General features: G+C 49.4%; 9 protein-coding genes and 1 non-coding gene across 10 annotated transcripts; 5 read left to right on the plus strand and 5 right to left on the minus strand.

Annotated features, from left to right (window-relative positions):
- Positions 1 to 1,409: 1,409 nt before the first annotated feature.
- BU24DRAFT_422486 (uncharacterized protein) lies at positions 1,410 to 6,150 on the minus strand. Its single transcript, XM_033527995.1, has 3 exons — positions 5,909 to 6,150; positions 1,960 to 5,853; positions 1,410 to 1,868 (listed from the first exon to the last, which is right to left on the minus strand). Exons 1-3 carry the CDS (start codon positions 6,086 to 6,088, stop codon positions 1,545 to 1,547), a joined length of 4,398 nt encoding a protein of 1,465 aa, XP_033384480.1. The 5' UTR covers positions 6,089 to 6,150; the 3' UTR covers positions 1,410 to 1,544.
- Positions 6,151 to 6,278: 128 nt separating this feature from the next.
- Positions 6,279 to 7,576, plus strand: BU24DRAFT_492293 (uncharacterized protein). Its single transcript, XM_033533886.1, has 3 exons — positions 6,279 to 6,524; positions 6,591 to 6,777; positions 6,831 to 7,576. Exons 1-3 carry the CDS (start codon positions 6,326 to 6,328, stop codon positions 7,204 to 7,206), a joined length of 762 nt encoding a protein of 253 aa, XP_033384481.1. The 5' UTR covers positions 6,279 to 6,325; the 3' UTR covers positions 7,207 to 7,576.
- Positions 7,577 to 8,413: 837 nt separating this feature from the next.
- BU24DRAFT_422488 (uncharacterized protein) lies at positions 8,414 to 8,869 on the minus strand. The gene has a single exon (XM_033527996.1). The coding sequence runs from the start codon at positions 8,842 to 8,844 to the stop codon at positions 8,593 to 8,595; it is 252 nt and encodes an 83-aa protein (XP_033384482.1). The 5' UTR covers positions 8,845 to 8,869; the 3' UTR covers positions 8,414 to 8,592.
- A 1,402-nt stretch (positions 8,870 to 10,271) lies between these two features.
- On the plus strand, positions 10,272 to 10,978 carry BU24DRAFT_409290 (uncharacterized protein; the record flags this gene model as incomplete). Its single annotated transcript, XM_033525910.1, has 3 exons — positions 10,272 to 10,379; positions 10,500 to 10,598; positions 10,760 to 10,978. 3 exons carry the CDS (start codon positions 10,272 to 10,274, stop codon positions 10,976 to 10,978), a joined length of 426 nt encoding a protein of 141 aa, XP_033384483.1.
- A 1,746-nt stretch (positions 10,979 to 12,724) lies between these two features.
- Positions 12,725 to 13,970, plus strand: BU24DRAFT_422491 (uncharacterized protein). Its single transcript, XM_033527997.1, has 5 exons — positions 12,725 to 12,770; positions 13,101 to 13,187; positions 13,237 to 13,332; positions 13,388 to 13,509; positions 13,561 to 13,970. Exons 2-5 carry the CDS (start codon positions 13,121 to 13,123, stop codon positions 13,591 to 13,593), a joined length of 318 nt encoding a protein of 105 aa, XP_033384484.1. The 5' UTR covers positions 12,725 to 12,770; positions 13,101 to 13,120; the 3' UTR covers positions 13,594 to 13,970.
- Positions 13,971 to 14,451: 481 nt separating this feature from the next.
- Positions 14,452 to 14,554, plus strand: BU24DRAFT_t39. Its single transcript has one exon. It is a non-coding gene; the product is annotated as a tRNA-Gly (tRNA).
- Positions 14,555 to 14,911: 357 nt separating this feature from the next.
- On the minus strand, positions 14,912 to 16,007 carry BU24DRAFT_422492 (signal peptidase complex catalytic subunit sec11). Its single transcript, XM_033527998.1, has 2 exons — positions 15,480 to 16,007; positions 14,912 to 15,378 (listed from the first exon to the last, which is right to left on the minus strand). Exons 1-2 carry the CDS (start codon positions 15,770 to 15,772, stop codon positions 15,150 to 15,152), a joined length of 522 nt encoding a protein of 173 aa, XP_033384485.1. The 5' UTR covers positions 15,773 to 16,007; the 3' UTR covers positions 14,912 to 15,149.
- A 669-nt stretch (positions 16,008 to 16,676) lies between these two features.
- On the plus strand, positions 16,677 to 18,149 carry BU24DRAFT_462338 (uncharacterized protein; the record flags this gene model as incomplete). The annotated part of the gene is made up of 3 exons (XM_033531992.1): positions 16,677 to 16,849; positions 16,899 to 17,480; positions 17,534 to 18,149. The coding sequence occupies 3 exons, from the start codon at positions 16,677 to 16,679 to the stop codon at positions 18,147 to 18,149; spliced, it is 1,371 nt and encodes a 456-aa protein (XP_033384486.1).
- A 106-nt stretch (positions 18,150 to 18,255) lies between these two features.
- On the minus strand, positions 18,256 to 20,058 carry BU24DRAFT_480812 (uncharacterized protein; the record flags this gene model as incomplete). The annotated part of the gene is made up of 2 exons (XM_033533140.1): positions 18,256 to 19,664; positions 19,732 to 20,058. 2 exons carry the CDS (start codon positions 20,056 to 20,058, stop codon positions 18,387 to 18,389), a joined length of 1,605 nt encoding a protein of 534 aa, XP_033384487.1. The 3' UTR covers positions 18,256 to 18,386.
- Positions 20,059 to 21,341: 1,283 nt separating this feature from the next.
- Positions 21,342 to 23,326, minus strand: BU24DRAFT_194837 (uncharacterized protein). Its single transcript, XM_033521743.1, has 6 exons — positions 22,783 to 23,326; positions 22,566 to 22,733; positions 22,246 to 22,515; positions 22,133 to 22,195; positions 22,031 to 22,081; positions 21,342 to 21,978 (listed from the first exon to the last, which is right to left on the minus strand). Exons 1-6 carry the CDS (start codon positions 23,105 to 23,107, stop codon positions 21,404 to 21,406), a joined length of 1,452 nt encoding a protein of 483 aa, XP_033384488.1. The 5' UTR covers positions 23,108 to 23,326; the 3' UTR covers positions 21,342 to 21,403.
- Between the last annotated feature and the right edge of the window lie 1,122 nt (positions 23,327 to 24,448).

Raw genomic sequence — 24,448 nt, forward strand, 5'->3', positions numbered from 1 at the left:
AAAAAGTAGCTCCAGCTTCGATTCTATCCTTGTCGTTATCACCAGTACCACTCTTGTATTGTCACTTGACTCCTTTTCCTCTCTTTCTCTCTCTCTCTCTCTCTTTCGATTATCTTAGATACCCCACTCGCATATGGATGGCTCCTCAGGGCGCTTTTCCTAGACTAGGCTGGCATGTATTGCTGGTCCCATCGGGCAAGGCGTTTCGAACAATCTAAGAATGGACGGATCATTGTCGTGTGTTTTTTCTTCTCCTAAATCGGAAAAAAGGCAAAGGACGACCTCATCTCTGGGTGCTTGGCTGGTTTTTCGGTTCATCCCAAGGCGCTTGCTTCTCTCTGCTCTGCAACAATGGCGTTACAACAGTGATCGCTCACCATCGAGCAAGATCATCATATCGAACAAAGCGCGGTGGATAATTGGGAAATTTTCGTCATCTTTTCTTTCTTGGTTTTCGGGATACATACATGACGAAGCTTACGATCAAATCAATCAAAACATCTCTCTCCATCCGTTCATAGCATAGATCTTACGATTTTAATCAAAAACTCTGCCCACACCTCACTCAAACTTCTCCCTACTCTTCTAGACGTTTCAATGATGTGTTTGTCCTTCTATTGCCATGAAGCTACCTCGCTCTCCCCAAGACAATTCACTTGGCCCACTTGGCTTGTATCATCTTCCCCTCACTCCGCGTTTCCCCCTCGCGCCTCACCATACCCACTCAGCCTCCTCGCCAACCGTCACACTATATCGCACAAGACGCGAAATACCTAATCGCCTTCCGCAGCCATCCGGGCATCCATACCCTCCTCATCCCATAAATACAACATCAAACAAAACGACAAGAACCAATGCCCAAGGCCCAAGAGCAAAGAGCAGCCAGCGCCAAACCGCGTCTGATATCTAATATCAAACCCAAGGCGCGGATCTAAACACCGGCCCCGTCCACTCAGTCTATGTCTTCTCAGGATTCCCCCGCGCTCATTCACGGGGACACACGGCGTATGATACCATAGCGACTGATGTTCGATTGAAGTTTTAGGGAGGGAGGTTATCGGTCTTGTCTCGTGCGTTAGGTACTGTGGCTTGGGTACCTGCGTGTGTGCGTTGGAAATGGAGATGTATTTGTCGTACGTTTCCCAGGAAAGAGGAGAGAAAGGAAGGAGCCGGTGCGTAGTGAGAACATGGAAATATGATAAGGAGAGAGAGCATGGCGAATGAGAAACCTAAGTGATGCAATATCCTCGGATGAATTACTTTATGGAAGTGACAGTGAGAGAATTAGAAGTTTCGTTGAGATTCATTTGCTTTGTCGAGTTTCATGGCGAAAAGGAGATGATGGGAGATATTTAGAAGGCTTAATCCAACTCAACTCACGCTGAAGACTTGGTGGGGCGAAATGCCATGTTGAAAGCGACCTTATATTATGGTATCGACCGATTAAGCGACCGATTATTTACGCCTATGCCCCCCAGAATACTATGCTAAATTGTGAAGCGGTTCAATCGTACATACACTGCTTGTTGTTGCCAGAATGCTCTTCACTTCCTTCCACTACTGCCGCCGTTGCCACTGCCTCCCTTCTGATAGCTGATGTCGACCTGGAAGAGGCTGTCCCAGATGCTTCCGGATCTCGGCTTCGGTGGAATTTGGGCCTGTTTTTTGCTCGGGCTGGCGCCGGGGCTGGCTTGTCTGGCGTCTGCCAGATGGCTCGTCCTGGTTTTACTGGGGCTCGAAGTGCCAGATGGAGCCCTGAAAAGCCCACTGCCGCCTCCGTTAAACACGGGAGTTGGGCCTGCCGTGGCGGACTGTTTTCGAGGGGAGACCTCACGCTTAAACCGTGGGGGTGATGATGCGAAGAATGGCTGTGGGAACTCCGTCAGCGGGGACTGCCAATGTAAAGCGAGGGCCTCAGGCATGTCGAACCTAAGGCCCCCACATAAGGTCTTTCCGAACCTCTTCACCGCCGTGCCCTTGCAACAGCCTCTGCGTCGCTGTCTCCGCAGCAGCCTCGCTCTCCCGGAGATGGCTTGGTCCTGGTCCTGATCCGCCGCCTGTGGCTGGGCTGGCTCCTCTGGTCGCAGCGGTGCTGCTCGAGCCTGATTCCGGTTGCTGTTCGATTCCCAATGCTTCTGTGCTTGTGCGGCCGCCAATTGGGACGCTCACCCTACTTGTGCCGCTACTTCGTCGGCTGTCGAGGCTCTTTCCAAGAGTTTTGGCCGGGTCGTTGGAGGCCTTCTTCTTCGTCATTTCCATCTGGCCCTGGCCCATGATGCGTGCGCTTGCTACGGTTGACTTTCCAAGTCCAGGGGTACCGGGTGCACCAGGCTTCTCTTCGGATGCGTCGAGCAGGTACCATCGTAGGCCGTCGGAAAGTTCAAAAGGATTGTCGTCTTCGAAAGACATGGCACTGTTTGATGCAATCGATCGTCCGTCAGCAGATGCCCTTCCGGCTCCGCTCTCCATCGTTTTGGACAGATCGACCACGCGCTCTTCGACCCTGCTTATCCTCGCAACGAGCCATTCTCTACCGTGAAGCTTGTGCGAGTCGTGCTCGCGAAGGAAGTAGTGCGGAGCACCCACATTGAACGCTGCCCACGGTCTTGTTGCTTGGTTTCTGGTGGGGAGGAAAAGCGCAAGGTCACCCTCCTTGAATGATCGGAACGCAATCTTGTCGTGTGCTTCCGATTGATACTTGTGGCTCTTGTCTCGATATGCGCGTGCCTCCTTCTGCCACTTTCTTGCAGTGTGTTCCATATCGCGCATACGTTTGGATACAGCTTCACTGAAGGTGTCGATGTTGAAGTGATTAAGAGTATCAAGAAGCTCATGGTACCGTGCGTCCTCGTCTTCCTGCTTCGTAGCCTCAGCCCATTGTAAGAAAGACAAGTCTGTGATCTCTTCCAAACGTCTCTTTACAGGCGTTGGCGATGGACTAGTGACGCTACGCATGAGTGTGCCAGTGTCTGACATGATAGTGCTGCTGCCCACTTTAGAAGCTCGCTGGAGGACCATGGTGCCATCTTCATAAGTGATGACAAAACCAAGTGTCTCAAGAAGTCGGAGAAGGCGGTCATGTTGCGAATATAAACGTTGACTAAGCTCTTTCGCCCGCTGGAGGCGTTGGTGAGTCCGAGAGGAGTCGAATTCCTCGTACTTCATGATCGCCTTCTGAGCATGCATCAACTCAACGTCAAGACTATTCGCGTGGGACTTGGATTCGGCAAGCTCGATTTGCAAGCGCGTCACCTTGGCCTCTTCCTCAACAACCCGCTTTCTAAGCTCCTCGGAGCCAGTCTCGCCTTCGGCAAACTTCTCTCGCAAGCTCTTGAGATGGCCACGCTCCTCTTCCAGCTCTTCTGTGATTGACGCGACCTTCGCTTTCTCGACATCGAGTTGTTCACGCATTGAGACGGCTTGAGACTCCTCCGTCTTCAACTTGGACTTGAGTTCGTCCTCCCTTTGCTCCGCACGCGATCGATTGGTCTCATTTTCGGAACGGGCTATCGAGATAGCTCTTTGGAGCTCTTCCTTGTAGTCATATGACCGTAACGCGAGCTCTTCCAACTGCTCGATCAGTGCTGCGTGATCTTCAGGTGCAGATGTATCCGGTGCAAGGTAGTTCCAGGCAACAGCGAGTGACTCTCGTTGCTGACCCTCCACCTCTTTCCGTGCATCAACTGTTGCTTGCAAGTCCGCAACGCGCTTGTCCGCACGATTCACCTGGTCTTCGGCATCTCGACGCACCCCTTCGAGCTCAGCGACAAGCTCTTGTATCTTCGTATCCGCTCCAGTGCGTTCGGTTTCGCGGCTGCCTAGCAAGCGGTCTAATTCGTCTTCTGCTTCTTCCATCTTGGTCTTGCAGTTTCGGGCATCTTCGATCAAGGCCTTACGCTCTTCAGCAAATTCTCGCTGTTGGGCTTTCATGTTCTCCATAATATTCTCTTTCGTAGATACGGCTTCTTCAACTTGTTTTCTCACTTCGGCATCATCGCTTTTTCTGGCCTGTAGCTCTTTATCGAGTGTCGCTCGCGCTTCTTTCTCATTGGCGAGTTCTTGCTCTAGTCGGACAATACGTCGCTTGTCATCCTGTCCTTGGTTCGTAGAGAAGCGCCTTGAAGACACGGAAGACCTTCGTGACATGTCGTCTATCGGTCGAAAAGAGCCCGTGTCTGCGATGGGTGTCGATGGATCTGCCGGGCTTTGGGGTCCGAACGTAGGCATTCCTCCGCCTATTGAGAGGCGACTGACATGGTTCTGCCTATGTACGAGATCCTCAAGTCTACGCACCCGACTTTTGGAGCTTTTCAGCTCATCTTCGAGTTTCGAATTGGCCTCTCTGAGAATTCGAAGTTCATCATCACCCCTCACCATGAGTTGAGACCCTTTGCCAAATGCTGGCTCGTGAACGCTGCCCATTTTGAAATTCTTTGCCCGCTTCACTTGCTGCTTTGTAGGGCGGTCGAGGTCTTTGATGGCCTGGCTGAGAGCATCAGCCTCGGATGCCTGGCCATCCAGGCGTTGCAGCACTTTAAGATACTCTTGCAAATCCTCCCGAGAAACCGTCGGCCAACTATTCTTTTCAGGCTGAACATTCATCTCAAAACCAAGCATGTTGCCCTGGATGGCGTCGATGTTGATGACGTCGGCTATCGGCTTGAGCCATCTCTTCCTACGTCGCTCCTCTTCTTCCTGGTAGCCGGCCATCTCTTCAGCAAGTGATGAAGTGTCCTTCTTCATCTTTTCCAGCCATTCACGCCGACGCACCGCTTCTACTAGAAGTGTGCCGTATATGTAAGGCAGTCGACCAACTAAAGATAATAATTCAAACGCGGCAACTCCATCCTGTGGGATACTGATTGACTCCAACTCCTCGTTCAGCGTTGATATGACGGATTCGATACTAGCGATGCTGCGCATACTGTCCACCGCATTTCGCAGTGCGGAGTTTTTTTGCTCTATCGACCTCCTTACGAGGTCACTCATTTCCATACTGTATTCCTTGATAGCGGGTAGGAAATTCCTAGTATGCAATAGAGCCATTTTGGACACTTGCGCCACGGATTTGGAGTCTGCCGGTAACTCTAGAACGTGCTTGAGGTCTGACTCAACCTTCCTCGCAACGGCCTCAATCTCGTTGTATAATCGGACCGGCTCCTCCGTGTCATCGCTAAGGGAGCGGCTTTGGCTTTGTCCTACGGCACCGAGTAGTTCGTTGTAGTCAGAGGTGATCTGTTCCAGTTGTCCCCTCATAGCAACCATGCGCTTCGCGAATGAGTCTTTCACGCGCTGGCTCACACTTGTTGCTCGCTTCACGGCGTCTGTGTCCAAATAATCTTGCAGCGTCATGTTCCGTCCTGCGGAGGGCTTACGCGAACCTTGCAAAGCCTGGACCGCCTGCGCCGAACGAACCTCTTTCGCGAGAAACTGTACGAAATCTCCTTTCGCAGGTATCGATCCTAGCTGAGCGAAGTCGTTATCCAGTCCCCGCAAGTTATCCCCCGTCTCCTTTTCCACACCCTCAAACCACTTCTTCGCAGCCTCGTGCTTCTGGTCCAGCCCGCGGATGTGTGAGTCATGGTTTCCAACAGCAATTTGCGTCCCCTTCTCTATCGTAGTCTGCTCGGCGAAATGTTTCGAAGCGACCCTGGACATGGACCGCGATATGTCGAGGACGGTGAATGCCCAGTCGCGGCGGGCCTGGAAAAGTGTCTGCCATGCTCGTAGGTCCGTATGGCTTGATAGTGTATCGGGAGGGTCATCGGGGTGGAACGGATCAGGTAGAGGGGAAGGTAAGAAGTCAGATTGGGCTCCTGTGGAGAGCTCGCGATTGTAAACAAATATTTCTCTCTGCGGGTGGAATGGTTAGAGCAAGAATCAACAGAGCATAGGATTTACGGCTCACCTCAGTCAAGAGGGCTTGTAACTTAACGTGCTTCCCCCGGGGCGTCAAAAGGATCTGGTTCTCGGGGGAGATCTGGGTAGCTCTAGATATCCACTGCTTCAGCGCTTCGATGGAGTTGAATCCTACAGGATCGGCGTCGAGGCGCTGGCCCGTATGGGCCACAGCAATCTGCAGCGACATTCACAGTATCCTCCAGCTGCGAAGCAATACTGGTACATCGGAAAGATGAGGAGAGAGGATCGTTGCGATACAGGTAGAGAATGTGATGAGCATTAGGCACGAGGACCGCCAAGGCGGCGACGTACAGGGGTCCCGAACACGGGCCTCGTCATATGCTATCTGAACAAAGGCACATAAGATCAGCATCGATATTGCGCAAGAGTATATATACATGATCAAAGATTTTCGTGTCGCGCAATGTCGACTACGAACGATGTTGTTATGAACGAGAATGCTCCCGAATCGTCAAATACAAATAATGATTATTCCAATCTCTTGAAGTCGAGCCATTGCGACGCGTTCGCGTTTAGCGACCAGGAGCAGCTTGCGCTTCAACTCTATGATCAACTCAAAGAACTAGAATTACAGCAGAGCTTGCTGACAGCACAGAGCGAAGGTGAGTTCCAGGGGAGATTGGGGGTCCTACAAACCTATCTGCTCGTGAGTTGACTGAACCTTTTAGTAATACAGCCGGATGTCTCAGCACTGTCAGATGACGACGTGCGGGAACAGCTGATCACAGCAGAACGCGAGATGATGAAAGCAAGAGCAGAGTATGAGATACGCGCCAAAGCCACGCACAACGTCTTGGTGATGAACCCCACGCTCAAGGCCGTTCATGGTGGCGAGGATACGGATTATTCTGAAAAGTAAGAATATCTCTATATAACTCTTACGGTAATTTGGAACTAACTTATGTTAGACGTCTTTTGCCTTTGATACATGAGAGAGACATCATTTCCATGGTTCATGGCATGCTGAATGCTAAAATGGCCGCTACAACACGGGCCTTGAGCACCGCCGAGGAAGAGAACATGGCTGCGAACCAAAAGAATACAGAAACGGCCAGCGTGCTGTTGAAGTTAGCGGAAGACTTGAAACGTCAGTCAGCCGAAGATATTGAAGATGTTCAATTGCGAGGCAAAGTCGATGCGGTTCAAAAGGAGTTGAAAGGGTCACGGAGTAGACTACGAACGCTGAAGGGAATCATATCCGGTATGATTGTCGGTAGTGGCATCGATTGGGCAGATGATGAGGTTCTGCGTGAGCTGGTGATGGACGACGATGAAGACGGGTGATTCTTCCATATCGAGTTTACGATCATTTGATCACATACCTAGAGCTCTGCCAGTAGCAAGATAGGATATGACGAGGCAATGCTTTACTCGAGCAGGAGACCGCGCCAGAAGGAAGGCGAAGAAGACATACTGGGAACGGTAATGCTTTGCAGAGCTGGTCGCAACGAATCCTCAACCCGAGCCACAGGCTAGACTTTGTTATCAAGGATCTTCGGCTCTAGGCCTCCGAGCCTTGGATCACCCCCGGTGAATTGATACCTGGATCTATTCGATGTAGCTCAGATAGATGGGTTTTGCCCACTGCAACTCGTTCAATGTCTGCCTACTGCAGGTTTCTCAACTAAAAATGCTATTTTCCAAAGTTAAAGTGATCTTATTAGTACCATCATTCGCAGTCAGCATTTCCCTGATGCCTCAACTGTGTATAATTTATTATGCCAACCACTACCCCTTCTACTATAGTATTTCGAATGCCCACGCCGAATGCAAAAAAAAATGGTGTCCTTAATTACGTCACCTTCGGTATCACTTCTTCACTGGATCATGCCAAGCATCACCAACTATAAGAATGCACGACATCATTTACTTGCATACTCTATTGCTTTGAAATATCTAAAAATATATATTTCATGTATATTACATTGCAGTACGCACGGTTTTGAATGGGTTAATGTTGTATTCCCTTTTCTGTTATTTTTGTTGCGTTAAAGAAGTCATTAAGAACAAGCACGTTAGGAAAAGAAATAATGCACATGAACTGATAATAACACTTCAATCCATAAAACCTGTTATTATATATATATATTCTCTCTTTCTATATACTAGAAATAATTCATGCAAGATAAAATGAATAATTAAGCAATATTCTGGAAGTTCGTGTCAGGCATCGGAGACAATAACATGTTAAGCTTGTCTGTAACCACATCAGTCAAGGATGCCGCAAGTATACCTAACTGCAACCAAAAGAGTAAGTGTCGCGAATCGGAGTATAGCAAAGAATCCAATCAATTATTTAAGATCTACTACGGAAGACCTCCTTGATATCATGCGTGATATCGAAGGTGCTAGTATGTAAACGGATATGTAACGCTATGTCCTTGTGCCTCTATCTATCTAGGTATTGTAGTAGTTACTACATGTTGTATCAAGGGCTGTAACATGTGAATTCTGTACTATGATACTGTTGTTGCATCACCGTATCTATCACGCTCAAGTTCAATTTTCACGTCGATGCTGACGTTCCATGCAGATGCTCATGTGCCATCTGTCTAGGACATTCAAATATCTCATACCGAGGGCGATGCTACAGGGAACAATACCATTGTTGTTGCGTTCGTATCACCCAATTATCATAGTCCTCCGGCATATAGCTTCTCCATACCTAATCTAGTAACTTCGGATCACTCTAAGGGTTTCTGCGTTTTCCCTCTGAATGGGAACAACAATATATGCTCCTGCATACCAATCGAGAGGAATTCGGTGATATAGTACGACCGCGCCTCCCTCCAAGCCAGTAGACATCATGAAATCAGCACCTGAGCCAGCACAGATGGCACTGTTCTGGTGCGAAAGAAGGTCATCTGGCGAGCATGCGACCGATTGAGCGACGTTCAGCAAGCTGCAGCAACCCAAGAGCATATATATTTCAAGGGGTTGGGTGAACTGTTTGGTTACAAATCGTTAGCACGAATATCACATGGGTTGAACGGGTTTCCTCTTTTGGAATCTGTATATGTGGTGGTGGTGGAACAGTCGCACGAACGAGAGCGCTCAGGAGCACCGTAAGGACTAGATTCAATGGCAGAGCCAAAATATATCATGAGGTCTCAGAATGTGGTGCGAGGAGCTGCGGAGGAATATTTTCTGATATGCGACGAGTGATTGTTACTGTCTGTCTGTATAGTAGTGAAGTGGTTAGAGGGAAACTCGGGGAAGGTCGGGATTTGGGCTAGGCTGGAGTCGAAGGAACTGATCCAGGGGCGATTACATAAGCCAGCGACGTGATTGTCATCAAAACAACAATGGATGAGACGGGCACGCTTCCGCAGCGCTATTCTGCACGTGTTCAGGAAGTGTTCAGGTGGGCAGTGAAGGAGAAGGGTGACTGGCTTGGAGAGAAGAGAGACCCCCGACCCCAATGCGGATGTTTTGATCACGGCCGACCGGGATCCGCGTTACGATGCGAGCACTGACGACCGACTCGCTCCGCAGCTATCCTGAAGGTACCGTGCCATATATAGTACACGACTTGACGCGCACAGCGTTTTGGGTGACCTGGGTGACCTGGAGGACTACACGAACGCGTCGCAAACTTGCAATATATATTATGGATTATGATTGAGCAAGGTGGGCTGGTGATAATGTTTGATTCTGCTGAATGCACGAGACGCACGCATGTTAGCAACCGACATTTGCCTTTGCTTCAACGAGAAGCTTGAAACATCAACTTGTAGCCGACCGAAAGAGGCTAGTGCATCAGCAATGGTGTGTTAGGTGAGTATGACGTTTGCAGAGTTGGTAGATGGACCGTAGTAAGTTACTTCGTAGGCGGATCGTAACTATTAATGTGATTGGTGGTGGTGGCCCGAGCAAAGGGAAGGAAAGAAAAGGAAAGGAAAGGTGCAACTGTTTCTTGTTCCTTGTTTCTTGGGAGGGGGAGAAGGATGAGGGAGCTTGGAGGAAGAAGAGGAGGTGAAGGAGGAGAAAGAGGAGACGCCAATTGACCCCGAAAGAATAATAATGATGCACCGTTGATGATTTCGTGCTGGCCGGTAAATTACGAGTACAATATCGACGCCCTCTGGGACTGGATGCACCTCACCTAATCTGTGCTTTAAGGGCATTCTTGATCAATTCGTGGGCCTGGAGCGCACCATATGAGGTGGCTGGGGACATGTCCACTGTCCAGTGTCCATCGCCTCCTACTACTGGCAGTACGGAGAGTAGTGGTGACTGCCCAGTGCCCACCGCCTAACCGCCTACCCAACAAGCAGGCCTAGTAATGTTTAGCAGCCCTGGGGGGCGGCCCATGTATTTTACTGACTGGACTATTCAGCTGATGAATGATGGGATCCATTCTTGGTGCGCGGATGCAAGCTGTGCACGCTCCGCACACTCGACAAGCCCAAACCTTTGGCTACCTAGTACTTGTACTAACTAGTAGCAACGGCAAGGTAAGGTAAGGTATGTATGAGAGTGCAGCAAGCGAACCTAGCGGATATACCTAGTGGATAGAGAGAGAGGGAGGACGCACTCTCGGGGAGAGGGGCCAGGAGTGATGAATGATGGTGCAGGATGCAGGCAGGGAAAAGGGCGAGAGCGCATCCGGAAGTCATAGCACACATAATAGTAATATGCGGAAGTCACATGAAACGGAGCAAGGAATGTACTGTGTAAGAAGAGTAGGGAGGAGTAGGTACTAGCTACACAGTATACAGTAGTTACGAGTAACTACTGCCGGTATGAGTCCTCCGCCGGTTGCCAGGTAGTAGGGAGTAATCAGAGCATGTATTACGGAGTAGGGTGTTGATGTGCAGATTTTGGAGGTCGCTAGGGTGGTGGTGGTGGTAGTGGTAGTGGTGGTGGAGAGGTGTGCAAGTCGCGCATTCAGCCAGGCAGGAGGCAGGGCAAGACAGGGCAAGGCAGTCAGGCTGAGAAACGGGCAGACGGGCGGTTAGGAAGGCTCATCAATAATGGGACCATCACGCACCATTACACAGTAGACACCACCAAACCATTACTACCAAACTGCCACCAGACTCTACCGAGCTAGCGAAGAATAAAGGGCGGAAAGTGAGATGGGAGGGGTTCTTGAGTGTGTACTTGTAATCCGTAGGTGGCTATTGTAGAGGCGAGTACGGAGTACGGAGTACATACTGTGTAGAGAGGGGGCGGCGAAGGCTGTTGATGATGATTATGACTACGATGATGATGATGGTGGTGGTGGTTGGTGGTTATGGCCGGATATGTGAGATTGATCTCACAGCCTGCAACAGCTGGCTGGGCTGAGTGATTGAGTGCGTTTCGGCCACCGTACGAGTACCCAGGGAGTTAGCAGTAATACAGTAACCTTACGAGTAGAGGCAATATCTCCTAGGAGTTTAGGACCAAATTACTGTGTAGGTGTAGGTGTAGGTGCTGGGTACGGGATATACTAGATGGTAGATAGTAGGTACTAGGTAATTACTAGGTAAGACCGTAAGACCGCAAGAGAGATGGGGGGGAAGAATAATAATGGATTTACTATGGGATGAGAGGGAAAAAAGACCAGACCACCCACTCTCCCACTCTCCCGCTGTAGTTACTAGGTAGGTAGTTTAGGTACGAGCGTCGTAGCACTGCTGATTGATGTGATTGGTTTAGTACGAGCCTACAAGGTATGTACCGCACTGGTAGTGGCAATGGTTGTACCAGCCCAGCCCAGCAGTACACAGTACGGAGGAGTACGGAGTAATAATGAGAGAGAGATTGAGAGTAAGTGAATGTATGAGTGACGGAGTCCAGTATTAAGTGAGAAATTGGAAACAAAGCATGCACTACCACCATCACTACCACCGCTACTACTCTACTTCCCACTGCTACGGCAACGGCAACGGTAACGGCAAGGAAGAAAAGCGGTATCACATTGGGGGTCTCTCTCTGTGTGTGTACTCTGTTCGATTGGCGTTACAGTCCGATGAGGGATGATACAGAGAGGGTACCTAGGTACTCCGCAATAGCGTTACCATTATTATCATCGCTGTCACTAGTTATCGTTATGATCATCAGAATTATTATTATCATCATCATCATCATCACTAGTAGGAACAAAACAGTACGGGAGTGAGTATGGAGTACGGAGAAGTAGTATCATTATCGTGTGAGAAGGTAGGTACCTAAGCGCAATGTAGGTGGTAGACAGGAGTGACAGGGAGAGAGAGGGTGGAGAGGAGGAGAAGGAAGAGGTAACGGAGTAGAGAGGTTTGTGTGAGTGAGCGTGTGAGTAGACTGTACTGTAGTATACTGTGTAGTATACTGTGTAGTATACTGTGTAGTGTGCGTGTGTGTGTGTGTGTTGCGCGTAATTTGGCTCGCTCCTCCCATCCACCCCCCCCCCAGGTCTTTGTTAGGCGGGTGGGCAAAGCGTCACGTGATCTTGTTTATCGCTCCTGCCATTTTCTTAGGGTAGGCGACCGCTCCCCTCCTCTTCTACTGCTTGCTGAGCTGCTCACCCATTTTCCTCTCATACAACTTGCTCCCCCATACAATTTGGCCTTCTACCTTTCCGCCTGCAAAACTCTCAGTAAGTATACTCGCTTCGATTTATTTTATATATCGACCATTCACTGCGCATCCGCCGCAATATTCCACAACCTCCACTTCCTCTTTTTCCTCGCGTTTTTACCTCTTTCCTAGCTCCATTGACCCTTCTTCTGTCTTGTTTCTTCAACTTTCTGCGCGTCATCGCGTCCTTTCAAACCTCGTCGCCGTTGCCCTCGCGCCTGCTACTCTACCAGCACAACACTGACTCTCCATTCAGACTTGAAATCCACAACTTCAGTTTTCGCTATTCTGCAATCTTTCAGGTAAGTCATTTCTCTCTCAGAATCCATGTTTGCGCATCTTCACGACCGTCCCTCGTGGTTTGCGATAGAATGCGCCCAACGCGCGCAAAGCACCTGAGCAACCTTCCTTAGCTATGGACGCGACCATTCTACACAACAACAACAACAACGTGTCGCGTCCTCACTATGGTCCACTCCGCGAAACCACGTTGCATCCGTCATCATCGCCTGGCTGAATCTATTCCGATCGCTTCATTTCGGGATTCAGTTCCGCGAGTTGTCCACCTGTCCAACCGTGTTTACTTTGAAACCTTCGCGTGAACTCACTGACTAACATTGCTATCTTCACAGCTCAATCCTCTACCTTAATCATGCCTAAAGCAGAGTCCAAGACCCGTGGCAAGAAGGGCAAGGCCGACGGCGGCAAGAAGAAGAAGGGTGAGTCGTGTCATTTCTACCAGGTTCCATCAAATGCTAACCGTGCCAGATCCCAACGCACCCAAGCGTGGTCTCTCCGCCTACATGTTCTTCGCCAACGAGCAGCGCGAGAAGGTCCGTGAGGAGAACCCCGGCATCAAGTTCGGTAAGTGTCACTTGCTCCAGTTCTCCCTCTGAATGATTGAGCTAACATCTTCCAGGCGAGGTTGGCAAGATGCTTGGTGAGAGGTGGAAGGCTCTCTCCGAGAAGCAGCGTACTCCTTATGAGGCCAAGGCTGCTACCGACAAGAAGCGTTACGAGGAGGAGAAGGCCGCCTACCAGGTAAATTCTTCCCAATTACTCCACGCTCGGATTGTTATTAACAACAGTCAGGCTGGCGCTGAGGACGACGACGAGTCCGACTAAGCATTTGATCAAATTCATTTGCAAGTCCTCGTTTATCTCCACAGGCGCGACGTTCAATGCTAGGTCGGGCTGAACCAGTTCATCTTGGATGCATCCCGGTGGTGGTCATGGTGCAATGGTCCTAAGATGCGAAGCGGAATTATTCTCTTTGCGTTTATATGCTTTCTTATCATCTCTTTATCGGCTAGGTTCAGAAAGGTCAATTACATGATGTGAATAGGCGGCTATACCCCACGAACTGCTCTGCATGTTGCAGTGCGGCAATGGGTCAAGTCATCTATCAGTCACTGATGCTTCAGGCGTCCGTCGCGCTGCAGACGTGAAGGCATCACGATCTCATGACTTGTGTACACTAGTTTTAACAACGGTATGAAAGATCCGCTTTTTACCTTGACTGTTTGTTGTGCTTGAGTGATGCTCATTCCATTCTGACGTCGGGAAGCCGGCGTAGCCATTGAAACTATCTGTCAGGTACTCTTCCTGATGCACTTGGATGAAGTATGTATGAGCGGCTAACCCAGTATGCCGCTGCAATCATCTTGACTCGGAGACCTCACCACTCCAACTCTTTAACTTCTACTGTTGACTCTGCCGTGTCTGGGCGTCAATCACTCCAGCAAATACTCCACCTTCACTGGGAAGTCACATACACCCTCAGACGTACCTTTCCACCGCGAGGTCCGTTCAGTCCAACACAAATCACTTCCTCATTGCATCGCCCTATCACCGCATCGCAGACTCACAACATCACCCAACTCCCCCCTCTCCATACCTTCTCTTCATAACAGTCATCATATATATACCAGAATACAAGCCAATCACCCATCAAACAAAGAGCAGGAAAAAAGTGAAACAAAAGCATCGTTGGTGCAGTGGTTAGCATCCTGCCTTCCCATCGTCCCATTTATGGCAGCGTATAAGTAGACAGGCAGTGACGGGAGTTCGAATCTCCCACGATGCATTGTTTCTTTTTTCTTTTTCTTTTGTTTTAGTTTTTTTGGTTGGGTTTTTCGTAGTGAATGAGAGAGAGTCGGGTAGGTACGTACTCGTACGTACCTACTGTTTTTGGTTGGAGGTTGAGCAAAAGGGCTGGCAGGCATTGCTTGATATAGCGCGGGTTTGAAAGAATGGGTGGGAATGTTAATGAATTCGTTCATTCGATTATTGTACTCTTCGTAATGTTGATGCCGTTGTTAACTTCGATGATGTCCGTACGGAATGAGGCTAATGAGTGAGCGATTCAACCTTCACTTACACGACTTGCTTAGTACATATAGCTCACTACTCCAGCATCTGACAATTGGTATGGGCGGTGTATCTGTTTTGGACTTCAATGGCTAGATTTTTCTTCTCCTGCCTGCTGAACGCTTGAACTGAATGCACGCCGGATCTCCCTCTTTAATAAGACGTACGTATGTATGCATAGACCTTGGTCTTCTACCGTCACAGTGCTCCTAAGTAGGCGAAATTGATTTCCTTCCTGGAATCCTAATCTTATTGGACCTGACCCTTCTTGCCATATAGCTACAATATCACACCAAAATCAATCGTGCCTATTATTCCCGTTGTAACACCACCATCAGACCCATTATTCCCAGCATGACTTGCTTGAGCCATGGGTTCTCACTGAGGAGAATAGTCACGTATCCCACGAATGGGACGAATCCCACGACACTCCCGATAACATCTTCTTTGCGGTTGAGGAACGATTGGCCGCGAGCGTAGAGCTCGGTGTCGTCGGCCAAGTTGTTGTCACCCTTGGTGAGGAGCTGGAGGGGAGTTTCACTGTCCCAGAATTAGCATTGTATCCTGCCTTCCACGAAACCTGCGAGCGAGTCCCCGGTGCCATAGTCATGTCCTCCAATAATTATAGAGAAATAGCTTACCCTCCGCCGAACCTCCGCACCACCCTGTGCACGATGGGGATGTTCTTCCCCTTGACATTATACACAACAATCTCTCCGACCTGTGTGTCCTGTCCCCTGTTCCAGAGGAACAACAAATCGCCTCTCTGGAAAGCTGGCTCCATCGAGCCCGAAAGTACGACCACGATTGGCGACGGCGAGTCCGTGACGACGGAGAGACCCTTCCATAGCATGAACGCTGTTGAGAGAACGAGTGCGAAGTTTAGTATTTGCGCGGCGAGTTGCCGCGGCTGGAGATTTGCGAGGCCGAGCATTGCTGGTGTTGTAGACTGGTTCGGAGGGGGGAGGTAGGAGGAGGAACACCGGGGCGGGAGCGAGAATGCGTGTGTCGTGAAGGGTTTAGAAGTGGAGGGTCGTGTGAACCTTTTTGGTTTTTTATAACCACTGCTCGGTGTGAATTTTAGCAGTCTTGAAAGCCGCTGACCTTTTGCGGCGCGTGGTTGAGGTCAATTGTTGTTGGAGTTGGCTTGCTGGGATAAGCTTGAGGTGTTGATGCCAGATGTTCTTGAATTTGGTGATTGGCTGCGCGTCGGACCTCCGTCTTCGATGACTAAGCTGTCGACCATTTTGGTTATATAGACTTCGCGAATAACGAGAACCTCAATGACATCTTGCTATAGGTGAAATATGCAACAAAATGACTGATCTTCTTGTTTCTAGCGGTGAGATTATCCCGCTAGCGTTGTACACCGTCAATTATAGAATACTTCGTTCAGCTTCACCTCTTCTTCTCCACACTCGAACCATGAAATCCGGAGCAGTTATCACATATGTCGAAGAACAACGTCTTCAACAAATAAGATCTATCAATCTGACTCTGGACAATCTCATTTGATCACTATTGACCTCGAGAAAGGGCCAAGCACGTCATACCTATGAAAGTGTCAACTCAACTAACAACCTCAAACTCTCCATTCTTCTCTATCCTCAGTCATTCTCGAATATATGGACGCAAGTGGCTTGCCTTCCCATCTCCAGCATGACCTAAAGCTTCTCTAATACTAATATTTATGGTCTTAACTCACAGTTCTTATTGACGAACCAATATAGGTTCTACTTACCAGAGATCATCGACCCTTTGTTCATTCTTTACTACAGACCTAAGCCATATCACCTCGAAGACCCGAGTCCCCAAGCCAGGACAGTACTCGTTTTGAGATGTCCACATTATCATATCGCCGAGGGACGTACGTAATTCACCAACCATACAAGCCCGGCCGGCCAGGATGGCCCGCCGTGGTAATTGGATACCAGGACATTCCCAGCACTATCCGAAACTATAGAAGCGAGATGCTCGAGGTTCCAATCTTGTTACTGCACAAGAACGACATGTAAGTACATAGAATGAATATACTCACTTCTTCGTTCTGACTGCTGTAGACGGTGGGTAAATGATGACGAACTGTCGCCATTTCGCTCTCAGACCTGGACCGATGAGGACGCTTGCAAATACCCCGGACTACGCGAAGCATTTCTGACTATGATAAATGGGGTCGCCGATGGGCTTGAAATGGTGTTCTGGAGGATCCTCATCGAGAATCGCTACGACGAGGAATTGCCTCCAGACACTGACACTGCTCACGCGGATCATCGTACCGATCAGAGGCTCATAGAGGCCCCACCAGTCCAGGATCTCAAGGGCAAAGGAAGGACTGTCATTGGAGACTCGGCGACTCCCTCTTCAATATGGACGATGTCGGTACGGGATGGTGGAAAAGATCTCGTACCTCTCAAACGCTCCTACGACCGGAGCTTCTCGTCGGATAACTGCCTGTACCCTTCCAGTACAAGTAGAGGAGAATCCTCGAAGAGAAGGGGGGGATTTCCAAGTGGCAATGAGAAGGATGACATTAATGCCTCACATAGTTTACAACTGAGGACCGGCACAGCCGATTCTGCTAGCACTTCATACAACGAGGTTAGAGCTGGGTACACAGTCAGGTCAGAGCAGTTCAACGAGATGTAAGATTCATTGAAATATGAATATCCTCGATACCTAACCTATCACTTCGCAGGGACGATGATCCGGAGTTCGTTAAATTCCCAGTTGGCCCGAACCGAAAGCCGTTCTACATCCCACTCCACGTGGTTCGTGACAATGGCTTCTGTAGCGCGATCCAGGGAGATAGCATCGTAAGGAAGAACGGAAAAGGCTGGATATACGACCGACCATCTCTATGCAGGGTCCAGCCCGACGAATTCGAATTCGTTGCCGATTTCATGTACAACAAGGAATTCGGGCTCCGCCAAATCGGCAGTGAGGAGGAAAAGGCGAGATGTTTCGCCGAGTGTGCTGGAGCGTGGACTGCAGGTGAGGAGATCGGAATCGAGGAATTGCTCGACCACATCGTGGCAAAGTTGCCTCAGACCGCCCCCTGGAGCGACGTGGGCTTGGAGATTGTGCTGTTCTTCGCTGCAAGGGTTTGGGAAACCTCCGGAGAGCCCTCTCGAGCGCACAGGGACATGAAGGCAATGCTGAGTACGTTCATCGCTGACCACTTTTTTGAGTATGTCTGTGCACACTTCGGAGACTTCAAGAAGCAGTTGGATGAAACGCCCGAGCTCGCCGCGGATATCTATACGATCATGGGCGATCGAGCAAGAGCAAAAGTGGGACTGCAAGAGGAATGAGAAAGCTGCTTGCGAATCAGTTCACGCGTGATCACTTGGTTTTCATATCTCTCATCTGGTCCTCGTTATCTCTACAAATATTTCGAATCTATCGACATAACTAGGATAGCTAATGGAAAGATGCATAAGGGATGAATGTATGCATTTCCCAGCTACTTGATTTGTACTGGTTCATGATCGTCTTATTGTACCATGCTTGGGCCGCTGCTTGCTGACCAAGAATCATTTCTGGAAGCATCAATCAGCCCAGGTATCGACTCTTTCCCGCAGTCCCTTGAAACCAGTGTCTCCCGACTCCAGATCGTTTAGCCAGGTGACGATGTGACTCATGTATATGTAGTCATCGCATGTCTCGACCGCCAAGAAAAAATCTCTCAGTCGTTCGCTCGATTGAAAGACTTCGACCCATCCGGGGGCTAGCACTTTCATCTCCTCAAGGAAATATCGTCGGAGCTGCGTGAGCTCCCAGTTAGTCAGGTGTTCCCAATAGAGCTCGTCTACATCGCCGTTCTCATCCTTCCGGTAAATGTTCTTGTCGGGCTGCTTTTCGCTGTCATGGGAGTGGAGAAGTAGAGGGTATTGGCAAGCAAGCCATATAGGAGATAGTGAGATGCATTCCCAGTCCACGACAGCTGTTAGATGGCCCTCTTCACTGACAAGTGCATTATGAAATGATAGATCTTCATGGAATAGCATTGTAGGCTCGGTATTCGTTTCATTCGCTGGGAAGAAATCGTCCATGAGTGATCGCAATCGCGAGATGATGCTCTCGGTTTCTTCCAAATCCTCAAGATCATCTTCGTCATCGTCGTCATCGCCGTCATCGTCGTCGTCATTGCCGTCACTTTGGTCGCCAGTTTCGTATATCTTCCCAGCTACGATCTCATTCTTCGATTGCAACTTTTCATTTTCTGTGCTCGGCATAGCTTCGATGTTACTGTTGGCAGTATCGTTTTCGTTGACTTCGTCATCCTCGATCTTCATACGTTTGTATTCTCCGAATTGGATTTCGTGCTCATTTCCGACTTTGAACCTCTCCGTCGGTACATGTTCGCCTTCGATACCCTCTACAGTCTGGTCTCGTGAACAAACATCTGCAGGACTGTTCTTCTCTTCATTCGTGCCCTTTGCCTTTGCACGGATGCGTTCGATATGTCGAGAGCATTCAATGTGCACTAGATCTAACTTGGCTGATAGCCACTCCTTGCTAGTAGAGAAAGGTCCTCGGTTTACATTCTGGTGAATGCGATCTTCCCAGAAGAATCCCATCGATACAATACGCCCAACTTCGAAGACAGTCCCAGATGCTCCAGGTAGCGAGGACTGATCGTCTCCGTCCCCCTTCGAGGGCCGAGTCGAAGTAGCTGACTTTCCTTCTGCCAGTGAAAGGCCTCCGATTTTCGTGAATTGATGTTGGAAGCAAGCGGCACAGAACGTGGCCAGTTGACGGACAACTCCTCTTCTAGCTTCGAAACTGAGATCGCGCCATACGTCTCCCAGTGGCTTCCCAGGCATCTTACTTAGTCATAGCAATCCATTCGAACCCGATGGCACTCATTCGGTCCGCCTGGAAGGCGAAAACTTCGGGGACTGGCAAATCGGTATGCTGCGAAACCCATTTCAGACTGGCAACCTCGCACATAGTTTTCCATTTGGGGTCCACTGGCAAGGTGACTCTTGCCACAAGCTCTCTGTCGGCGGATTTGACGACGAAGACTTTGTTCATAGCACCGGAAGCAAGGAACTCGATCTCGCAAGGGTAGACCAGGTTGAGTGCATCTCGAATGGTGCTTAGGATTGCTTGATTGTCAAGCTCGATAGTCCAACGCGGTTCTGCGCCCCAGATCGTAGGTCGTACCCACTTCAGTCCTACAAAGTCAGACAGCTCTGCAGTTGGTGGTTGTGCCATTGTTGAAGTTGAGAAAATGCAAGTGATTGTATTTATTCCCCAAAAACTTCGCTCCGGTGGACGTTCCTAAGTAGTGTCCCACTCCTTCGGGTAAAGGTTGAATTCGAATAGGCAGCCACTCAACATAATGAGTGAATGAATTGGCCTGTGCGGCGAGTCCCAATACAGTGATAAACTGAGAAATTTGGCACGAGCGTCCGTCCAGTCGGGAAGTCATGATTTGGGATGAAGGTCACGTTGATCAAATTGAGAAGACAGACCATGTGACAAGCAGCGCCTCTTCCTTTGTCGCTGACTATGTCGCTCTTCGGTTGCTCTTGCATACTTAGGTACTTGCACAATACTTCTCTATCGGGGGTGGACCACTTCTATGCATGTTTCTCATATGTGACATGATATCTACACAGTAAGTATTCCAGTAGTTATATTGAATCAAACGTAGCAATTTAGGCGATTTCATCAGCTCAATGTTAAAACTCGCGCTTTGGGTACATACTGGCAAAAGGTTTGGCGTTTAGACGGAGCCATTCCATTGGAAGGTCCATTTTATACGATGACAGGTTACGGGAGAGTTCGTAAGAATCATGCAACCTTGGCGTTGTTTACCTCAAGACCATGGATGATAATGCGGTATTAGCAAGTAACTTGCTTTGATCGTGTAGTCGATCGCAATTGAGATATGTTTATGCCTTATTAGGAAAGATTGGGTGGATAACTCATACATATACCTTTACTAAGTCTCACCTCCACCAAAGGTTGGGATTGCATATGCCGGCTTTTGATAACAATTCTAACATGCTACAATCCTCTTTCGGAGTGATAGAAAGTAAAGATGATGCCTCTTGTCGGCGCGCTTCGAGATGCATGTTTGAAGAAAGTGGCGGGTTGAGTCTACCAATTGAGTGGAACGTGACGTCTCAGATTCCGCGGCACCTAAGGTTTAAAACGTTTTCCGATCGTTTGAACAGACGTGCCTGAAATATTACAGAATGACGACGCCTGGGCTGGTGAGTCGCGAATATGAAATCCTTCATGTTCCAGGCTAGACTGCAATCAGAATTCGCCAACCTTTCCACTATCTTGCATTATACTGTACCATCAATAAAACAAAAATGTTGGATATGGAAATTATCATATATTCGTATGTACCAGCTCGACTGGCTTAATGTGCTTGTTGCTTTATTTTATATAATAGAATTTATCTTCCATCCCGTTCGCTAGTGCTGACAAGCCAACTATCGGGTTGCCAAAAGCCCAACATGACCTCCGAGAAATAGATATACCGTAAAAAAGAGTGTTTGATTGCTTTGGCGGCAATGAATTCCAATAGTCATACTGTATACAACTAAACAGCCACGGCATTGTTTAGAGCATCAGCATCGCGACGGGAGAGCGATCGGCGGACCATTCTGTCACGCTTTCGTTGGTTGCGGTTCAGCAAGTTGGCCAAGTTTCCATTGGCAAGACCACCCGCTCCACCAAGTACATCACCAAGAGGATTGGCATTGGCAAGTCCTCCAAGAGCGTTGCCGCCAGCTTTTCCTGCGCCCTCTTGGTTGTTACCGCCGAGAATGCCTCCGAGAAGACCGGAAAGGATTCCTCCGTTGCCGTTGCCGTTGCCCTGTTGGTTCTCATTCTGGTTCTGGTTCTGGTTCTCTTCTGCGTTCTGGTTCTCGCCGGCATTCTTGCCCTTGCCCTTGCCCTGTCCCTTTTCTCCGTTGGCAAGCTCATTACCCTGGTTACCACCAACCTCTGGCTCAGTGGCATTGGCAGCAGCTGGTGGAGCAATCTCTGTAGCGTTCTTTCCAGCTTCGAGTTGAGCCTGCTGCTCTTGCTTCTTCTTCTCCTCTTCAGCCGCCTGTTGCTGTTGCTTAGCCTGCTCTTCGGCGGCCTGCTGTTGTTGTTTCTTTCCTTGCTCAACTAGATTCGTCAGTGTCTTGTTTGTGAATGTCTGAACCAAGGTATTGCGAACCAGCCTGGGTAGCCTGCTTCTCCTTCTCAGCGGCTGCTTTCTGTGCTTCCTCTATGGCATGGTTAATGTCTGACAACACGGTCTGAGTGTACAAGCACTTACTAGCCTGTTTGAGCTGTTGCTTAGCCTGCTGGACATTTTCATCAGCTGCCTGCTTTTCTTGCTCTGCAAACATGTTAGCATGATATCATTTTCCGAGGGATGGCATGACATACTAGCTTGAGCAGCAAGATCCTCGCCAGCAGCAGCATTGGGGTCTGCCACGGCGTTTGGATCGGCTACAGCATTCGGATCCTGCTTAGCATTGGGATCGGCTACGGCGTTTGGATCCTGCTTAGCATTGGGATCGGCTACGGCGTTTGGATCCTGCTTAGCATTGGGATCGGCTACGGCGTTGGGGTCGGCGACAGCATTAGGGTCCTGAACAGCGTTAGGATCCTCTGCTCCCACAAGCTGTGCATTCTGTTCGGCATTGTTGTTCTGGTCTTTCTTATTGTCAACAAAAGTAGGTGTAACGGGAGCATGAAGCGCTTACTCTCTTGATTGTTGCCCTTTCCTTTCTTTTGCTTGCCCTGTTGGGCTTGCTGGTTCTGTTCGCCCTCCTGAGCCTGTTGGTTTTGTTCACCCTCCTGCACCTGCTCAGCGAGCTGCACACCTTCCTGGTTCTGCTGTGCGAGCTGTTCCTCCAAGTTGGCATTCTGGGCTTGGTGCTTGTTAGTCTATGAAGATTCTTAATGCAAACGCTCACTCACCATTGGCCTTCTGCCCCTGTCCTTGGCCCTGCTCTTCGTCGTCGTCATTATCATCGTCGTTGTTGTTCTGCTGGGCTTGGGCTTGGGCTTCTTGGTTATTGCCCTTGCCCTGGCCGTTACGTGCGATCAGGAGAGCATCTCGAAGCTCAACGGCCCTCTTGCTGAAATCCGCAATCGCCTCTCCCCGTCGACCGAAATTAGTATTTGGGATGACGACATTCTCAGTACCGGCGGTGACAACGGGTCCCGGCTTGACGAATGGAGCTGGGGCAGCAGCGACTAGCGCTGTGGAAAGGAGTGTGAGGAGCGGGTATGCGGTCTTCATGTTGACAACTGTGAAAATTCAACTGAATCGATACACAAAGTTTTGAAATGAAAGGACCAAGAGGAGAGCAAGTCAAATGTTAGGGAAAGTAAGAATTGAGCTCAGCTCTTTACGAAGAAAAGAATAGAATAGAGAGGTAGTGCCCAGCACCAAAGAACGAACTTAGGACTGAAGAAACTGGAAGAGCTGAAAGCGTGCAGGACCATAACTCAACGGGGATTCACAGCAGATTTATACGGATCTACTATGACCACTATTATTGGAAGTTTTGGAACAGAAAGCCAAACCTCAGGGATGTGTGCACTGCACAAGGGCGCAAAATGGGGAGTTGTTTTCGTTGCCATCCCGTGTCTCTGTCTATCTTACGTTTGGTGTTGGAGACAACCCTGAGGCTGCCAGGCTTTCGAGAGGAAGACATCGAGATGCCCCACAACTCTCTCACAGGGACGAAAAGCTTGGTTCGCCTGTGGAGCCTGAGTCTGTTCGACTGAGGCCTCGAAGCTGGAGGGTTGGGACCAGGATGTAGTAAACGGACAAATCAAACGCATGAAAGCGATTTTGCGCAGATCGATGACGCGAGTCAATGCCTGCGTTGGCCAATATGGATGGGAGGTTCGCGACTCCTGTCACAACGTCTGATGTTAGAGACGGTGTTGCAGGTGGACCGGGGTAGGTGGGAGCTAAAAAGAAGCTTAAATCAAACGCACTGGGGTTGAGACTTGGGTTCAGTTACTGAGTCTGACTGAGGCTCGCAGGCATCTGGTGCAAGGTACCTGAAGCTTGTCTCGTTTCAGAGACACCCATGACGAACACTCACTTTCCAAGAACACCACACTGCTCCGGGCCCTCTCAAGTCTCTTACCATCGATCGGGCCTATTATGATCCTTAAGGCATCATGAAGGCGGAGTTCGCGCAGTTTCAATTCACGCCTCTCATTCGGGACGAGAGCAAGCCGAAGTGGTATTGCAAGAGTGCCTACCTAGCTCGCTCTCAACAGTTGGGGTATTGATCTGTCGTGCCAGCGTGCTCTGGGGAACAAGGTGGAGAGAACTCGGCGACAGACAAGTGGGCGAGTGGAGCTATCGTTTTCCTTTCATTAAACGCCATGCAAATGTAAAAATAGAGAAAGATGAGAAATAAAAAAGCATTGCCGATGAGGAGGAGCCGCGGTATATTTCTCCTTGTTATGGGTGGGTATCAAAGATGAAGCCATGGCCATGGCAAACGATGCGGCGGCGAGTGATTCGTTCATTCTCTCTCGTGAGCGCACGCACATTATCCGTAACTGCATATACAGTACATGTACATGTATGCACATGTCATGAGTATGATACCGCGAT

This window comes from Aaosphaeria arxii (assembly GCF_010015735.1).
Source record: "Aaosphaeria arxii CBS 175.79 unplaced genomic scaffold BU24scaffold_4, whole genome shotgun sequence".
Taxonomy (NCBI): Eukaryota; Fungi; Ascomycota; class Dothideomycetes; order Pleosporales; genus Aaosphaeria; species Aaosphaeria arxii.

What these genes read in the sequence shown, in the direction of transcription:
- BU24DRAFT_194837 (XM_033521743.1), bottom strand. Translation starts at nt 23,107, where the DNA reads ATGAAGACCGCATACCCGCTCCTCACACTCCTTTCCACAGCGCTAGTC. An exon ending in ACAGGGGCAGAAGGCCAATG is followed by an intron (nt 22,734 to 22,782) that starts GTGAGTGAGCGT and finishes ACAAGCACCAAG; the next exon opens with CCCAGAATGCCAACTTGGAG. An exon ending in AAAGGGCAACAATCAAGAGA is followed by an intron (nt 22,516 to 22,565) that starts GTAAGCGCTTCA and finishes ACAATAAGAAAG; the next exon opens with ACCAGAACAACAATGCCGAA.
- BU24DRAFT_422488 (XM_033527996.1), bottom strand. Translation starts at nt 8,844, where the DNA reads ATGCTCTTGGGTTGCTGCAGCTTGCTGAACGTCGCTCAATCGGTCGCA.
- BU24DRAFT_422491 (XM_033527997.1), top strand. Translation starts at nt 13,121, where the DNA reads ATGCCTAAAGCAGAGTCCAAGACCCGTGGCAAGAAGGGCAAGGCCGAC. An exon ending in GAACCCCGGCATCAAGTTCG is followed by an intron (nt 13,333 to 13,387) that starts GTAAGTGTCACT and finishes AACATCTTCCAG; the next exon opens with GCGAGGTTGGCAAGATGCTT. An exon ending in AGGAGAAGGCCGCCTACCAG is followed by an intron (nt 13,510 to 13,560) that starts GTAAATTCTTCC and finishes AACAACAGTCAG; the next exon opens with GCTGGCGCTGAGGACGACGA.
- BU24DRAFT_492293 (XM_033533886.1), top strand. Translation starts at nt 6,326, where the DNA reads ATGTCGACTACGAACGATGTTGTTATGAACGAGAATGCTCCCGAATCG. An exon ending in GCTGACAGCACAGAGCGAAG is followed by an intron (nt 6,525 to 6,590) that starts GTGAGTTCCAGG and finishes TGAACCTTTTAG; the next exon opens with TAATACAGCCGGATGTCTCA. An exon ending in GATACGGATTATTCTGAAAA is followed by an intron (nt 6,778 to 6,830) that starts GTAAGAATATCT and finishes AACTTATGTTAG; the next exon opens with ACGTCTTTTGCCTTTGATAC.
- BU24DRAFT_422492 (XM_033527998.1), bottom strand. Translation starts at nt 15,772, where the DNA reads ATGCTCGGCCTCGCAAATCTCCAGCCGCGGCAACTCGCCGCGCAAATA. An exon ending in GTGCGGAGGTTCGGCGGAGG is followed by an intron (nt 15,379 to 15,479) that starts GTAAGCTATTTC and finishes ATTCTGGGACAG; the next exon opens with TGAAACTCCCCTCCAGCTCC.
- BU24DRAFT_422486 (XM_033527995.1), bottom strand. Translation starts at nt 6,088, where the DNA reads ATGTCGCTGCAGATTGCTGTGGCCCATACGGGCCAGCGCCTCGACGCC. An exon ending in TACAAGCCCTCTTGACTGAG is followed by an intron (nt 5,854 to 5,908) that starts GTGAGCCGTAAA and finishes TTCCACCCGCAG; the next exon opens with AGAGAAATATTTGTTTACAA. An exon ending in AAGGGCACGGCGGTGAAGAG is followed by an intron (nt 1,869 to 1,959) that starts GTTCGGAAAGAC and finishes GAGTTCCCACAG; the next exon opens with CCATTCTTCGCATCATCACC.